We start from the raw sequence: 15,034 nt of genomic DNA on the forward strand, positions 1-15,034 counted from the left end.
TGCTATTTTGATAAATTAACCGTATATAAATCAACAATATCTATAATTCAACCTCCTCAGCAAAAATATAGTATTAATTCTAGGCCCATGCCATTACCGGCTGCTTAAATCTAATTACTTTCAACACGAATACCCTGAATAACTTCATTTTAGTAAATACAGTTCAATCTATTTATTTTCAGTCAGACTGCAGGTCCCAAGAAAGTGGCTTCTTTCATCCAAGTGATATTCATGACTTGAGATGTTTTGCATATTTAATGAGCTTGATGCGACCCAAAACACCTCTTTTCATTCGGTCATTGCTGCTTTAATTATGCATCGAATTTCATGAATTTGGTACCATTGTAAAGAAGAAGAATTATTCTTTCAGGTCATGTGTTTGGATTTATTCAAAGATTTTGTAATATAGGTTAAAATTGTGATCTAAAATATGCTACAAAATAAATATTTTCACCTGACAAAAGCTGCTATTTTCACACTTTATTTTTGTTTGAGCCCAAATGATATTTATATCATGATAAAGCTGAATATGTATGCTTTGAAATGATATAGGTTTCAAAATAAGAATTGGTTTAATCGGGTCAAGATCACACTTTTCATTTGCCAAGTACATAAAGCAGCTTGAAAACAAGTATACTGCACTCTGATTGGTCAAAAAGACCACACAATGGCAAATTCCAACGGTTCCAGTGCCTGGGTTCGTGGGAAGGTCACACTTCCCATGTGGTAATCTCCTCAAATACCCCGCGCCTGTTGTTCTGTGAACCTTATCCAGCCAATCAGAACTCTGGATTTCATGCAAGTACAAAATTTCAGAAATCTCGTCTTGTACCTTGGTGGGAAAAGTGTGATCTTGACCCGATTAAAAGTTGCCGCATATCAAGAGTGGCATTGTGAGAAAGTACAGAAGTTCAGCTTTATGGTGATATAGATATCATTGAGGCTCAAAATAAAAAGTTTTGCACAATTTGCAAAAGAAAACAGAGGAAGAAAATTCAGTTTTGAGGCACAATTTCAGGCCAGAAATTTACTTATTTAACAAAATATTGTAAACAAAATAAATGACTAATGTGAAAGAGTAACTTTTACTCTATCTGATGGTGCAATAATATTTCATTTAACTTGAGGTTAAAACAGGTAAATTCTTAGAGAAAGAAAATCTCACGAATCACGAGATTTTGCAAGGAGGAGGATTCAGCCACGAGATGATCTGGATGAATCTGGCCTTTTTGCTCATTAGCATAGGGACCTGCGGTCTGACTGTTTTCTCAGCATGAAAATGATGTTTACATGAATAAACAAATAACATGGTTCCGGCTCAATCTATTTTTTTTGTCAGCTTGAAAATGATTTGTGCAGGAATAAACAGATACCATTTATTATAGATAACAAACGGAAACCAAAGAAAATTTTAGAAAAAAAAGCTTGTAGTTCCCAGAAAATTAATATAAAATACAAAGCCATGATAACATCATTAAATGGTAATTTATTACATTTCAAACCCATTATGCCATAGGAGTTTGGGTGTGATGGGGTATATGGATCGGGTAAATTATTGGATAATTGTGGTGTTTGCGATGGGACTGGAAGGACATGCAAACGGGTGCATGGAGCACTCCTTGAGAGGATGCCAGTAAGAAAAATGAGTAAGTTCCAGCATCATCTCTATCTGTTTCTACCAGTGGCGTACAGAGGGGGGGGGGGGCTTGGGGCGCTCGTCCCCCCACAAATAGTAATAACGGCAAAAAAGGAAAAGGAAAGAGAGAAGGGTGAAATATAATATTATTTTCCGAACGAACATTATGTCAAAATCTATCACAAAATTGGATATCTGTAATTAAAATGTCGAAATTTTTGCTCGCTCGTTTTGCTCGCTAGCAACTTTTTGATAAAAATTGCCCGATACGCCATATCTAGCCCCCTCATTTTTTTAGCTCAATACTCCACTGGTTTTTACCAATTCTTTTGCTAATATTTTCTTGTTATATCGTTTAGAAGATAAATGTTTGAATTGTGAGATTGCGAATTTTATAACTGACAAAACGCTTGTAACTGTAAAGACAATGAAAATTACTAAATAAACACTGGAAATAATTATAATGCATATTGTTGAACATAAGGATGATTATACATTATTAAGAATATGATTTATGGATTAATATGAAGGGATACAAAGTTTAAATACCTCTTTGATATAATTTTTTATATTTTGATTAAGGAGAGTTCCAAAACTGTATACCATTGTTATTGGAGTTTCAAAGTTGATTGTAATAGCATGTCCATGAAGCCATGATTATTTTGATAACACGGATTTACAATGGCAGCAGGGTATCAATTTTGTGCCACGGGTATGGTGCGCTATTTGTCCCATAAAGGCGAACACTAATTTTATCGCCGTTATGGGACAAATGGTGCGCCATAAATGAGGCCGCAGAAGTAACCCTGGAACTTTTCTCCTATCCCCAAGGATATTGGAGGTGGTTGGAGATACCCGTTGGAGTTATAGGGGTGAATATAACAAACATCGATGCCTTCAATCAAGGTTTGGGTGAGTAACCTTTTAAGGTAAACTGCAATTCAAAAGCTTACCAACGAACGTAGAGGGCAGCAACACACAGCAGTGTTGCCGCCCTCTACGGTTGTTGGTAAGCTTTTGAATAAAACAGAAAATTGAGAACAACAATTAACGTTTATCATGTTTATAAAGATTAGCCGAAATCTATCATAGAATATCAATATTCCCATGGGTGAGCGGAGTCAGGAGCGTTGCTAGATATTGTTACAGGGACAGAGTTTGGGCCATCGCGAGATATTTCTAAAAATGGATTCATGTCTGTTCCCGAATATTTTTTTTTTCAATTTTGGGTTAACGGCCCCGCCCCTCCCCATTACTTCTTGATATGTAAGGATTCATTTTAAGAAACGTGATTTAGTTAGTAATAACCATTTTCTAAACAATGAAGAATGAAAATCCAAACTTGTATAATAAGGATGGTAGATGGTTAAGTGAATATGCCAAAGTAAGAACAGCAATTAATCAACATTGGTTCAAATGCATAAAAGAAAATGAACAAACAAATGAACGGATTTAAATAGGCAAATACAGTTTACGTACTCTACTGTGAAAATTGTAAAAACACGAAGTAAGCGTAGAGTGTGTTAAATTGAAACAAATTTATAATGATCTCTTGACTATAAAAAAGAAGACGTCTAGAGCAATATGTTACTGGAATAAATTTTTTAACCCGAATCCTGCGACGAATTGGAAATCACTTTGGTTATATAAGTTAAAATATGTTCGTGATAATTCTCTCATTCAATTTAATTTTAGTTCCATCAAAATTGTTTAAATAGAATTTGAAAGACTCTGATATTTGTAATTATTGTGACCAAAAGGGAGATTTAATGCATGCATTTTTCTTTTGTGATTCAGTTAAACAATTTTGGAATACTGTAGAAATAGTTATACGAAACATCTGTTGTAAATTTTTTGTGTTTTCACCTCAGTTTTCCGTATTTAACTTAGTTACAAAGATAGAAAATATCAATGATATAAGATTATTTATCAACTACTCACTTTTTTTCTATTTATAGAGCCGCAATTATACATATAAGAAACAAAAATGCGACACATACATAATATTTTGAAAAATTATTCGTCTTTATTGTTAAGAGATCGTATAGAGGTAGAAACAAACAAAAGCAAAACAAATAATGAGATAAATATTGAGTTGTGGAAAAGGGTCCTCGGAGGATTGTAATTCCTTTTTAATTCAATTCATTGTTGTCATCGTATTCCGACAATTTGTATTGTTTTCCTTGTTTGTACCTTAAATTTTAGTATACAGTTTTTTTTTGTTTTCATTTGAAAAAAGGAAATTTTGTAATAGCCCGTAATTTTTATGTGGATTTGATATGTAATAAATGAGAACAGAAATGGTATAAAGAGAAAAAAGAAACGTAAGGGGCGTTTATACACAAGAAAAATTTATTTGGATCACGATCCAAATTTCGATTTTCGATTTTAAATTCGAGAGAAGGTTTACACACACCCACACATGCGGTGCTCAACAAATTATCGCGATTATTATTAACAAAAAACCGCAAGAACTATACGAATTAAATCGTGGTTAGGACCGCGACATTTCTAGGATTTATTTTGTCAACAGTAATCGAATTTCAAATTCACTTTTGCCATGTCTGCCGTATCTATGAGGACCTATCCATTATTATTGGATGTAGTAACTTAAGTGAGATAAAAATTATTGTGTAGCTTAAATCTCCAAGCTGCCCTACTGCTTCGAAATTTTGTAAAGGTTGAACAAAAATGTCCGCCGGGAATCGAACCTGAAATTCAAAATTTATGTTTTCATTCTCGTTTTCAGTTCTGATGGTTGATGGACGAACCATTTTTCGCCCGACTGCTTTGAAAAGACAGAATGCTAAACGATTTACCTTGCATAATATGTTAATTCTCTTGCAAAATAAATATATGAAATGGGAAAAACTGTGGATTCTTTCTGGACCAACGACTAAGCCGATATTTCTTGATCTTCTAAATGAACATTTTATTATCAAATCAAATGCCGAAATTCGTGCGAACCCAACAATATTCTACGAGTGGTATGAACCGATCAACATGACTGTCTCTTATTAGTGAGTATGTAGTATTTACACTGAAATATATATATATATGTTTATATATATATATATATATATATATATATATATATATATATATGTAGTAGTACATGTATAACTTCACACATTTGTATACTTTCTCCCATACGTGTACTGTATCAAAGCAATAGCTTTGATCCGGCTGAGGCATGGCGGCTTGTCATTGTTCAAAACCCACCTTCACCCGACAAAGGAAATTATAATTGCTATGGTGTCGAAAATCTGTCTATCTGACGGTCAATCGGATCGGGGTCGCCCTAGCCACTAACCCGTCTCTGTGGTCTAGTGGTTAAGGCACCGGCGCACAGTGGGCCAGAATGAATCCAAACTGCGCCAAAACCCATTATTCACACATTTGTAAGATTAAAGTTGGTAGAAAGGGGTAAATTCACCCGTAGAATTCAATGAAAGTATTTTCAAATATTGATGACGTCGTCAAAATACCGTTTTCTGATTGGCTGTTAACATTTGAGAAGAAATTACATGTTTCTAATTCTACAATAGGTTTCAAATTTTCAGAAACTAGTTTTAGAGAAATTTCAGCAATAATTTAGCATATTAGCAAACAGCAAACACACAAACAGGCAAACAAACAAGAAAAGTCTGTGCTCGGGGTACAAACAATTCAATTGGTGACTTGAGTATCGTTTAAAGAGGGCGCCCTACCATGAATCCGGAATTGTAAAATTCAAAGTGAAATTGTAAAAAAAAATGCAAATGAGTATTTTCATTCCCTGGGTACAGTAATTAACCACACCTATATGATTTTTAACAACTTTTTTATTACAATATCAAATTTCGTGATCGATTTTGACATAATATTAAGAAAATAGTATCATATTTTACTTTCTACCTTTCCTTTTATTTCCTTTCCACTTTTTTTTCTTGGTCATGATTTTTTTTCAATTGGGGGGGGGGGGGCATCCCCGAGCCCCCGCCCATCTGTATGGCACTGTTCAAAAGGCACCATAACCTTTGTAGCACACAATGAAAGGATTTGAGAGAAAAATACACTCTCTCCCATACTTCGGTTGAAAAAATTGTTTTTGCTTGAAGAAGGAATATTCACAGCTAAAAGAGAACATATTTGAAAGAAACAACAACAATTCAAGCAAATAAAAAGATTTTAAAATGAATTTCGACCGCATAATTTGAAAGTTATGGCAAAGATAATGAAAAGGTTAAGAGGAAGTCTGCTGATTAGCAAGAAGTCCGATCATCATATTTATAATTTAGATTTTGGCGCAAGCCTCCTTTTTAGCCCCAGACAAAAACATTCCGTTATTCGCTCAAGCATGAACGAAACTAATTTTTTAATGGCATTTGAAAGATAAGACTTCAGAGCACCTATACCAAATATAGACATCATAATTTGAAACAAAAAGACGTTTCAAATCTGTCCCGTTTTTGATACACACTGTATAGTTAGTGGAAGTGGAAATGAAAGCTTGTCTTTATGTAGGTTTAACGAAAATATTTTAGGTAGATACCAGTCACAAGAGCCAAACACTTGAGCCAGACATTCATGGTCATTTCAACCATTTAATGTAAACATTGGATTGCCCCTACCCGTCTCCTCCCCCTTCCCTCTCTCTCTCTCTCTCCCAGCACGCGACGGGGATTTGTTTATTATGTGACCCGCAATTATTTTTTGACGTTTGGCTGGTCTACTACATAATGGGACATTAACTTTGAACGATTTTTGTGATAAATACGGCGAACATGTGGTTGGAAAATTGGTTATATCTCCAGAAAATGCACGTTTCTGCAGCTAAATTTGGTATCAATGTAAAGCATGAACTATAACAAAGACCGTCATGGTATTTATAGCGCAGCAATCGGCAGCAATTTGTAAAAGAAATGCTCATGAAAAAAAATTGCTAAAACCCCCCCATTGTCAAATAGTTTCGTCCAAAATTACCTCTGAAGGGATTATCATTTTATCTTGAAAATATTCGATCACTTAAAACAATTATTCATCAATAAGCACCGTGAATTGGAAATACATTAAGCAATTCGTTTTGTTAAAACAGTGAAATATCTAAAAACGTGTCATTTACACATGCGGTAGCAGTAAAGAGTCATTTGCCGGTAATATTGAATAAAATTGGCAACTAATAATCAATTTCATGGAGAAATATTGTATGGAGACATTCTACAGGTTCTTATCTTTGCTTAGAACATGAAAAAAACAAAATTTGTTTCATGACCAAAAACCAGTTTTGGCGCACTTTTGCTCTATCCTGGCCCACTGTGCGGCGTTCAAAGCTGGGGGCCCGGGTTCGATTCCCGGCAGAGACATTTTTTCGGCATCACCAATTTTTCCAAAAGGGTAGATAGCTCTGGGGAACCTTGATTTAAGCTACGCCTACCATTGTTCTCTTCATCCATTTCTTTCACACAATATATATATATATATATATATATATATATATATACATATATATATATACATACATATATACAGTGCGTCCCACAAAAAACGATACCGAGATTTAGCGATGATTTATCATAACTTAATCATAAATACAAAAGACAAATGACCTATCAATGTAAAGCTCTTCGTTCATCTGATATTACGTAGGTTATTCCTAATTCACGCGTGAGTGAGCAAAAACAATTTGAAGAAACGATATCAAAAACTCATTTGGCGGGGGGTATCTGAATTTCAACAAGAAAATCACATGCCTAAAAAGTTCAATATCTGCTCTTTTATTTGATACCTTAATCACACAAAAATGGTCGAGAAGTAAAAAAGTTATGTTCCCTCGAAACAAGGCTTGTATTTCGGTAATTTCATGAAATAAACGTGTTTTCACCGGTTTTCCACAGAAGCTATATCGCAGTGCACGGTTAACAAACGACTTAATGCATGGCTGATCGTCAACAAAACGGAGTGTCGAGTAAGTTTGAACGCCAGCCTGTAAAAACCTCTTCATTTTATGAATTTATTTAAATTCAAGCCTTATTTCAAATAACCAGAACTTTGTTATTTCTTGACCATTTTCTGTAATTGAGGTATCAAATTTAAGAGCAGATATTGAACTTTTTAAGAATGTGATTTTCTTTTTGAAATTCAGATACCCCCGCCAAATGAGTTTTTGGTATCCTTTCTTCAAATTGTTTTTGCTCACTCATGCGTGAATGAGGAATAATCTAAGTAATATCAAATGAAAAAAGAGATTCTAAGCTTTACAATGGTAGGTCATTCGTCTATTGTATTTGTGATTAAGTTATGATAAATCATTGATAAATCTCGGTTTCGTTTTTTGTGGCACGCACTGTATATATATATATACATTTTCTTGGGGAGAAAAACAGGGGGTTGCCATATTAAATTATAATTAACTCGTTTATAATTCCACGATATAAAAGCACGCATAATGTGGCTTTGATCTATTATTTTCTTATTCTAATGGTCGGAAGAACGGAATAAACCATCCGCAAAAAGGTTTATAACGTAATTACTGCAAATAGCATTATTTCTATTATAGAAATCGGAATATCCTTAAACTCTCCTGGAAAGGTAATGATAAGACAGATTTTCAAATGTCTTTGTAAAAGAAGAGACTTCTTGTAATAATGAAGATATTCAACCGTTTCTATTTACCATTTTGTGTTTTATATTGAACTTCATACATTATTATGTTATCATTTTCCTTTCATTGAATTCATATAGTTGGGTGTTATATACTTTAATTGAGTGTTCGGTTACGTGTGGAGGAGGTAATCAGACGTTTCAACCAGTTTGTGTTGAGGTAGGTTTATTATCTCTTGCTAGCTTTCCCTCCCTCTCCATCCACCTCTTTCTCTTCCTCTCTCTTCTCTTCCCCACCCCATTCTCTGTCTTTTTCCTTCTACAACTCTCTATTTATCTTTTATGTATCATTTTGTCTATCCATCCATCCATCTATTAATCATCGTCCACGTATTTGCGTAAGAAACAACAACCATCAAAAGTCAATGTGCAGAGCTGACTCATCATATGCATATAGTTGTCAACATGATCAATAAAAATTGATTTTCCCCAAATTTGGGGCCCTCCCCTTTCCTTGGGGATACAGACGCTCCCTAAAAATAGGGGATCGAGCCCCCCCCCCCCCCCCGAGGGCTTTATTTGATTAACAAACCTCTTATTAATGTATGAGGTTTTTATTCATCGGAGAATTTGGATTTTCCAGATTTTGTAGATAATGCCGTAGCTATAACGTGCGTGTCTTTTTAATCAGCCGCCACACTCTTTCTTGTTCGGGGCCAAAATAGCCCAGTCTTTTAACGGTTAAAACGGTTCACATACAAAATAAATGATTCTGTTTTCAATGTTCAGGAAATCAATGGAACGCGTGTAAACACAAGTGATATCTTCTGTAAAGATTCCCCTGTGCCACCAACCGTCTATGATTGCAATACTCAGAGATGTCCAGGAGTGTTCTGGTTGATAGGTGATTGGGGTCAGGTGAGTTACCAATAGACACACTGTCGGAAAAAACAGAATATTTTATAGAATAAAAAAAACTGATTCTATAGAATAGTTTCTATTATTGTTATAACAGAAAAAAATTATACAATTTTAAAGAACAGGTCTGTTTTAAAAAGGGAAAACAGTTTATGTTACAATAAATTTGTAAGGTTACATACACCAAATACAAATTTTCTGTTATTTTACACAAATGCATGTAGGATTACACAGTGCAGTAAGATTATATAAGTGTTCTCGAGACTCTGCTGCAGGAAGTTTTGTCGTTGCGCCGAACTGAGCAGTCTACTAAAAATGCGTTACAATTAGATTTCTGGTTTTTTTTATTGCTGTTTGAGCCTAGGCTTGTTTAGCCACAGAAATGATGCACTTTTATTTACTGACAGGTCGGAACGAATTTGACCCCGTTCAAGATTTACATCGACCCCCCCCCCCCAAGGACATTTATATATGTTCATATACAACGTAGATGAGTTACATAAGCGTATTTAAATCGTATTTTTAAAACCAACTTGTTCCTTTTGATATAATATTTCAAGGAGTGCTCTGTGACATGTGGACAAGGCGTCTTCGAGCGTTTCGTTGAGTGTGTAGAAGGATATACCATGGTGGTCAAACCAACCATTGACTGCATTGCAGATCTGGGGTATAGACCTAATATCACCTTGCCATGTCCTCTAGGTCCATGTCCTACCGTCATTGCAACCACATTATCAGGTATCCTATCTATCAATCAAAGTATTTCATACTTTTAAATCAGGGGAGCTTTTCATCGACATTTTTGTTCGACAAGTTGCCGGATCTGACTACTTTCCTTGATTTTTGGATTGCTAAGGGGAAACTCTACAACCACCAATTCCTTTGAAAATGCACGTCAAATCACAGTGGAGAGCTGAGAGGCTTTTGTCTAAAGTTTGTGGACCGGGACAGCATCGAAATCACTTGACTCTGGACAGCGACAAAATTTTATTTGCAACTGTTCGTTCGCTGCAACTCTTCGGATGATCTGCTGTCCCAGTCCGCCAACTTTCGACAAAAGCCTCACAGCTCTCCATTCAGTTTGATTTTAATTGCATGCATTTTCAAAGGAATCGATGCGTTGTAGTCAGAGTTTCCCCGTAGAAAATAAGAAAACTGAGAAGCACTGCTATTATGGTAACTGTCAGATAAAAGCCGAACTTGTCGGATAAACTGTCCTATAATTCCTTACATGAAATGCTCCCAAGGTATCGGATCACTTCACATCTACTCATGATGCTTGAATGCAAGTTGATACCTCATTCTCCCTCATTCGCTGTAAGCCGCCGTAGTTGGCGTCATCAGATGAATTATTAGGAGAAATGCCCAGCCGTCATGGGCGCACGCCTCTTATTATTCCACATCATGCCCATAGATTCATGTTTAATCAGATTTGATAAAAACACCAACATTAAGCTTAATAAATAAAAAAAAATCAATTCTTTCTGAAAAATAAAGTGCTAAATTAACCACTTTCGGTATTACAAGCATAAATGCCTAGCAGTAAAGGATACACACTCTGATTATTCATCATCATGTCAATAAATTTATGCGTTATAATTAGATCTGATAAGTCACAGAGAATAATTGTTAATAATTAGAGACTTCATACACTCTAACATAAAGGGCTAAATCCACCCATGTAGGATAACAAGTAGAAATACCCAGACGTAAAGGGTGCACGCCTCTAATCATTTCTCTATCATGCCTTATATATATATTTATATATATACATGCCTCATGTAATATAAAATGATTTGATAAATACCACACAGAATAAGTGCTGATCGATGGTAGGATTCATACATGAATAAATTGTAATTTCAGCACTTTCAGTAGCTCCTATTGTGACTACACACACATGACCTGTTATTCAGCACTTTCGTTGCTAAAATGGTCGTGTGGGGGTTCACTCAGTTTATTCACATTCTATTACGTTTGCTTGTTTTTGCCCTGTTTAACTCTCCTCTTCAGCCTCAGATATAGTGTGTGAACTCGTACTCCATGCTTTTAAGTTTACCTTTTTATCAAATATTGTATGTGATTAACTTATTTGTGATCATTTTGTATCTCTAAGATCTAGAATTCGTTCTTCTGTTTCAGATATTACAACAGGCACTGAAGGAGAAGCAACTATGTATAGTGACGTAACAATGGAGACAACTAATGAGTCAGACTCGGGTCAAGGAGCAGGAGGATGGCCCGGAGGAGGAATTCCACCATTTATTTCTTTACCAAATACTGCTTCTTTTAACGAGTACAATGTTTATCTACTACTCACAGCTCTTACAATCAGTGCTCTAACAGCGTGTTATAAACTTACAATGTGATCGTAGTGATGCGAAAAGACAAATTCATTGGAAGTATAGATCTTAGATATGAAGCTCCTTTCTATGTAAAGCTCGAAGCGAGCGTTATCACTGACATTTATTGAACGCTTGATGGAGCTGTTTTGCTGTAAACCTCAGAGTGCATTAGATAGTAACATGTTTCAAAATAATGGTTGTCATTGTTTTTTAAAATGGACAAGTAAAGGCCCTGCCTGTCAAAGAAAAGAATGAAAGTATGTAATCAAGAGAAGTTAGAAAAAGGCCATCGAAATAATCGTATAAAAATAGGTTGAATGAAAAAACGAAACTATAATGATTTTTTAAAAACAGATCTAGGAAGTCGAAGTTGACTGTCTTCTCCATTAGTTAATTCGTAGTTGAAAATATTTGAAAAGTTGATAGGCCTGTTATCGAAATGAATTCTTAAGTAAAAAAAATATATAACATACAGTGTTAATATTTATTTCTTTTTCTGAATGACTTTGATCAGTTGAAGTAATTAAAAAAAAACAGTGGTTTATTTTTGAAAATCTTTGGCCTCAAAGAGGTAATAAAACGTATAAAGTTCGAATTTAAGTTTTCGTGTTCATCTTTGCATAGTTGATGAGGTCTAATTGAGGATGGATGTCATACTGCCGTCACATAGAAGAAACCGATTACAAAGCGATCGATGATAATTAACTTTGATCGCTCTGTCACTTAGGTATCGGATTTGTTGGTTTGACTGCGACATCACCTCCCCGACTGGAAATAACACAGTGTGCGCCGCAGTGTGTTCACAGTGTGGAACACAATGTGAAATCACCTTTACATTGTTAAATTTGAGCATTTCAACAGTGTGAATCACATATTCACTTAGTCGACCATGTGAACACGCTGTGAACTGTCGAAGTGTTCACAGTGTGAAAATATCTTCACACTGTTGAATTTGAGCATTTTAATAGTGTTAATAATGTTTTCACATAGTTCATTATGTGAACACACTGTGATCATACTGTGTGGCACTGTGTTCTTTTCCGCAGGGATAGCACTACGGTGGCTGGGAGTTTTGAAAAAGTTGGAAAAAGGAAAGAGAGAAAGGAGAGATCCTGTTTCGAGATATCTATTGTCGAAGACACAAATCAATATTTTTCATAATATGCTTTATGAAATTAATTATAACACGTGCAATTTTCAAGAACAAATTTTTTAATCAAATAATTTTAAGATTTTGAATATGAAGAACATCAAACTCTAAGCATGCTCAGATGGAATGGTTCGTAGCGAATAATGATAGTTTCATTAATGAGATGAAACTAACTATTTTTGGCAGTTAATATCCTTGGTCCAGCTTGTCATAAAAAACCTGCCAATGTTTGGTTACACGGGGGAGGGGGCAGGGCGCTTTGGGAGACTCGAGTGAATACTAATCATAATTAAGAGTAATGTATACTGTTCTCACTATACACAGTTGTATTTTTTACCCTCGTCAACAAGCTCCAATCGTTCTTAAATTGTAAGAGATGGTGTGGGGGCAGCTATCACTACTATTCCAAAACGATGCTGATAACCATATCTGGGCAGCGAGGTGTCTGATTATGCTCAAATTTTACAGGGAGATGTAGGCCTACAATAATAATTCAGTAACTTTTGGGCGAATCTTTTCCAATCATAGGATGACTTTTGGGCTCGGTGTAAAAATGGCAGAGGTAAAAATGGCAGAGGTAAAAATGGCAAAGGTAAAAATGGCAGAGGTAAAAATGGCAAAGGTAAAAATGGCAAAGGTAAAAATGGCAGAGGTAAAAATGGCAAAGGTAAAAATGGCAGAGGTAAAAATGGCAGAGGTAAAAATGGCAGAGGTAAAAATGACAAAGGTAAAAATGGCACAGGAAAAAATGGCACAGGTAATAATGGCAAAGGTAAAAATGATAGAGGTATAAATGGTCAGTTAAAAAAAAAAAAAAAAAAAAAAAAAAAAAAAAAGCCCCTCCATGTACAGTAGATTAAATATGAAAGGTTCTGAGAAGAAATTTGGAATTATAATGTTTGACTAATGGAAAGGGTAACATTTTCAAATGATGCTGTAGATCTTCTACACCAAATTGATAACACTTGAGTTGGTATTTCTTATTTTTTCCTGGACTTACATGCACGGTCTTCTCATGTCAAATCGCTCTTCTAATTTTCAAATTTGAAGCACACTTTGGATCCCAAGTATTATACTTCATTCATTACAGGAGAAATTCACACTGACATAAAGATTATTGTAGAAATAGCAGAAAATAATTAAAATGATACTGGTGGGGGTTTTAGGGAATCCATCAAAGATTTAAAAAGCTGTTAGAATTTTACATCTAAACGGTGACGTCATTTGCGAGCAGTTTTCCCTCATATGGGGCCTGTTGCATAAAACTTTTTACCTGAGAAAACTCTGGTAAAAACTGAAAACTAAGGTTAGTCTGATTTCTGCCATTGACTTTAACACAGGGCAAAAACTCCGGTAAAAACAACCTGAGTTTTCTCAGGTAAAAATTTTTATGCAACGGGCCCATGGTGTATTAAAAAATATCAATGAAATCCGCACCTGAAATATTTTTTTTAGCAATCATTAACCACTGATTAAAATTTTGAAAAGTATACATTTTGGTGCATTAAATACGGGGCAGCTGCTAATATATGACGTCACAGATCATAAAAACTCAAACTTCTAATAACTATCTTAATCTTTGATGGGCTTGCCGCAAACTACCACCAATATATTTTTCTGCTAATTTTACAGTAAACCATTTGTCAGGGTGAATTTCCCCTTCAAAACAGGTCGATAGAATGGTACCTAAGAAACACCTAAAAATTCAAATCCCTGATTCGCTACACATTTCAAAATTAATGCGGTAACCGTTACCATAGAAACTAGGTTAGGAACCTGACATCCACTTGGACTAGGTGCAATGAGGTATTGCTCTGAAAAACTGAACACTAGTTGCTATTATTATATAATTTACATTAAACTATATACGTAACATATCAATATCTATTCGGATCCATTATGATGTTGAAATATGAAAAATTGCTTTTATTGCAGAACGTTTTGTTATTTTTCTGTTATCCAAGTTATGCCAGTGGTTCAAAGAAATTCCGAACTTGTCTATTTCAGTGTGTTAATGGTAGCGCACATTGGTCTTTACATTAAAATTTGTTGGTTATGTATGGGATGAAGTGCTGTTCTACTATACGAACTGGCCAAGATAAATACTTTCATCAATCACTAATTGAAATTATTTTGGCATGAAATAGTTTGAGTTTGATCATATCGACGATAAAGTATAGACCTAAAATGATGACAGAAAAATCCATATAATATCTGATCAGTTCATAATACTCCTTTCGTCGAGAGGAGTCCATTCAAGTTCAATAACTATGACTGATATTAACCGAAAAGTTTCTGTTTTTTCATTGTTGATGTAGCATATCATGATCTTTACCTCTGCCATTTTTACCTCTGCCATATTTACCTCTGCCATTATTACCTCTGCCATTTTTACCTCTGCCA

General features: G+C 35.0%; 1 protein-coding gene across 1 annotated transcript in view; it reads left to right on the forward strand.

Moving 5' to 3' along the window:
* The window catches only part of LOC129264889 (A disintegrin and metalloproteinase with thrombospondin motifs 16-like), a 38,788-nt gene extending 26,715 nt beyond the window's left edge, over positions 1-12,073 (forward strand). Inside the window, exons 12-18 of the mRNA XM_064105352.1 lie at positions 1,517-1,646; positions 2,468-2,548; positions 4,386-4,656; positions 8,360-8,438; positions 9,008-9,136; positions 9,697-9,874; positions 11,279-12,073. Coding sequence (XP_063961422.1) covers positions 1,517-1,646; positions 2,468-2,548; positions 4,386-4,656; positions 8,360-8,438; positions 9,008-9,136; positions 9,697-9,874; positions 11,279-11,505 — 1,095 coding nt within the window. The 3' untranslated portion in view covers positions 11,506-12,073. The remainder of the gene's footprint in view (positions 1-1,516; positions 1,647-2,467; positions 2,549-4,385; positions 4,657-8,359; positions 8,439-9,007; positions 9,137-9,696; positions 9,875-11,278) is intronic.
* Positions 12,074-15,034: the final 2,961 nt, after the last annotated feature.

This window comes from Lytechinus pictus, chromosome 1 (genome assembly GCF_037042905.1).
Source record: "Lytechinus pictus isolate F3 Inbred chromosome 1, Lp3.0, whole genome shotgun sequence".
NCBI classification, from domain to species: domain Eukaryota; kingdom Metazoa; phylum Echinodermata; class Echinoidea; order Temnopleuroida; family Toxopneustidae; genus Lytechinus; species Lytechinus pictus.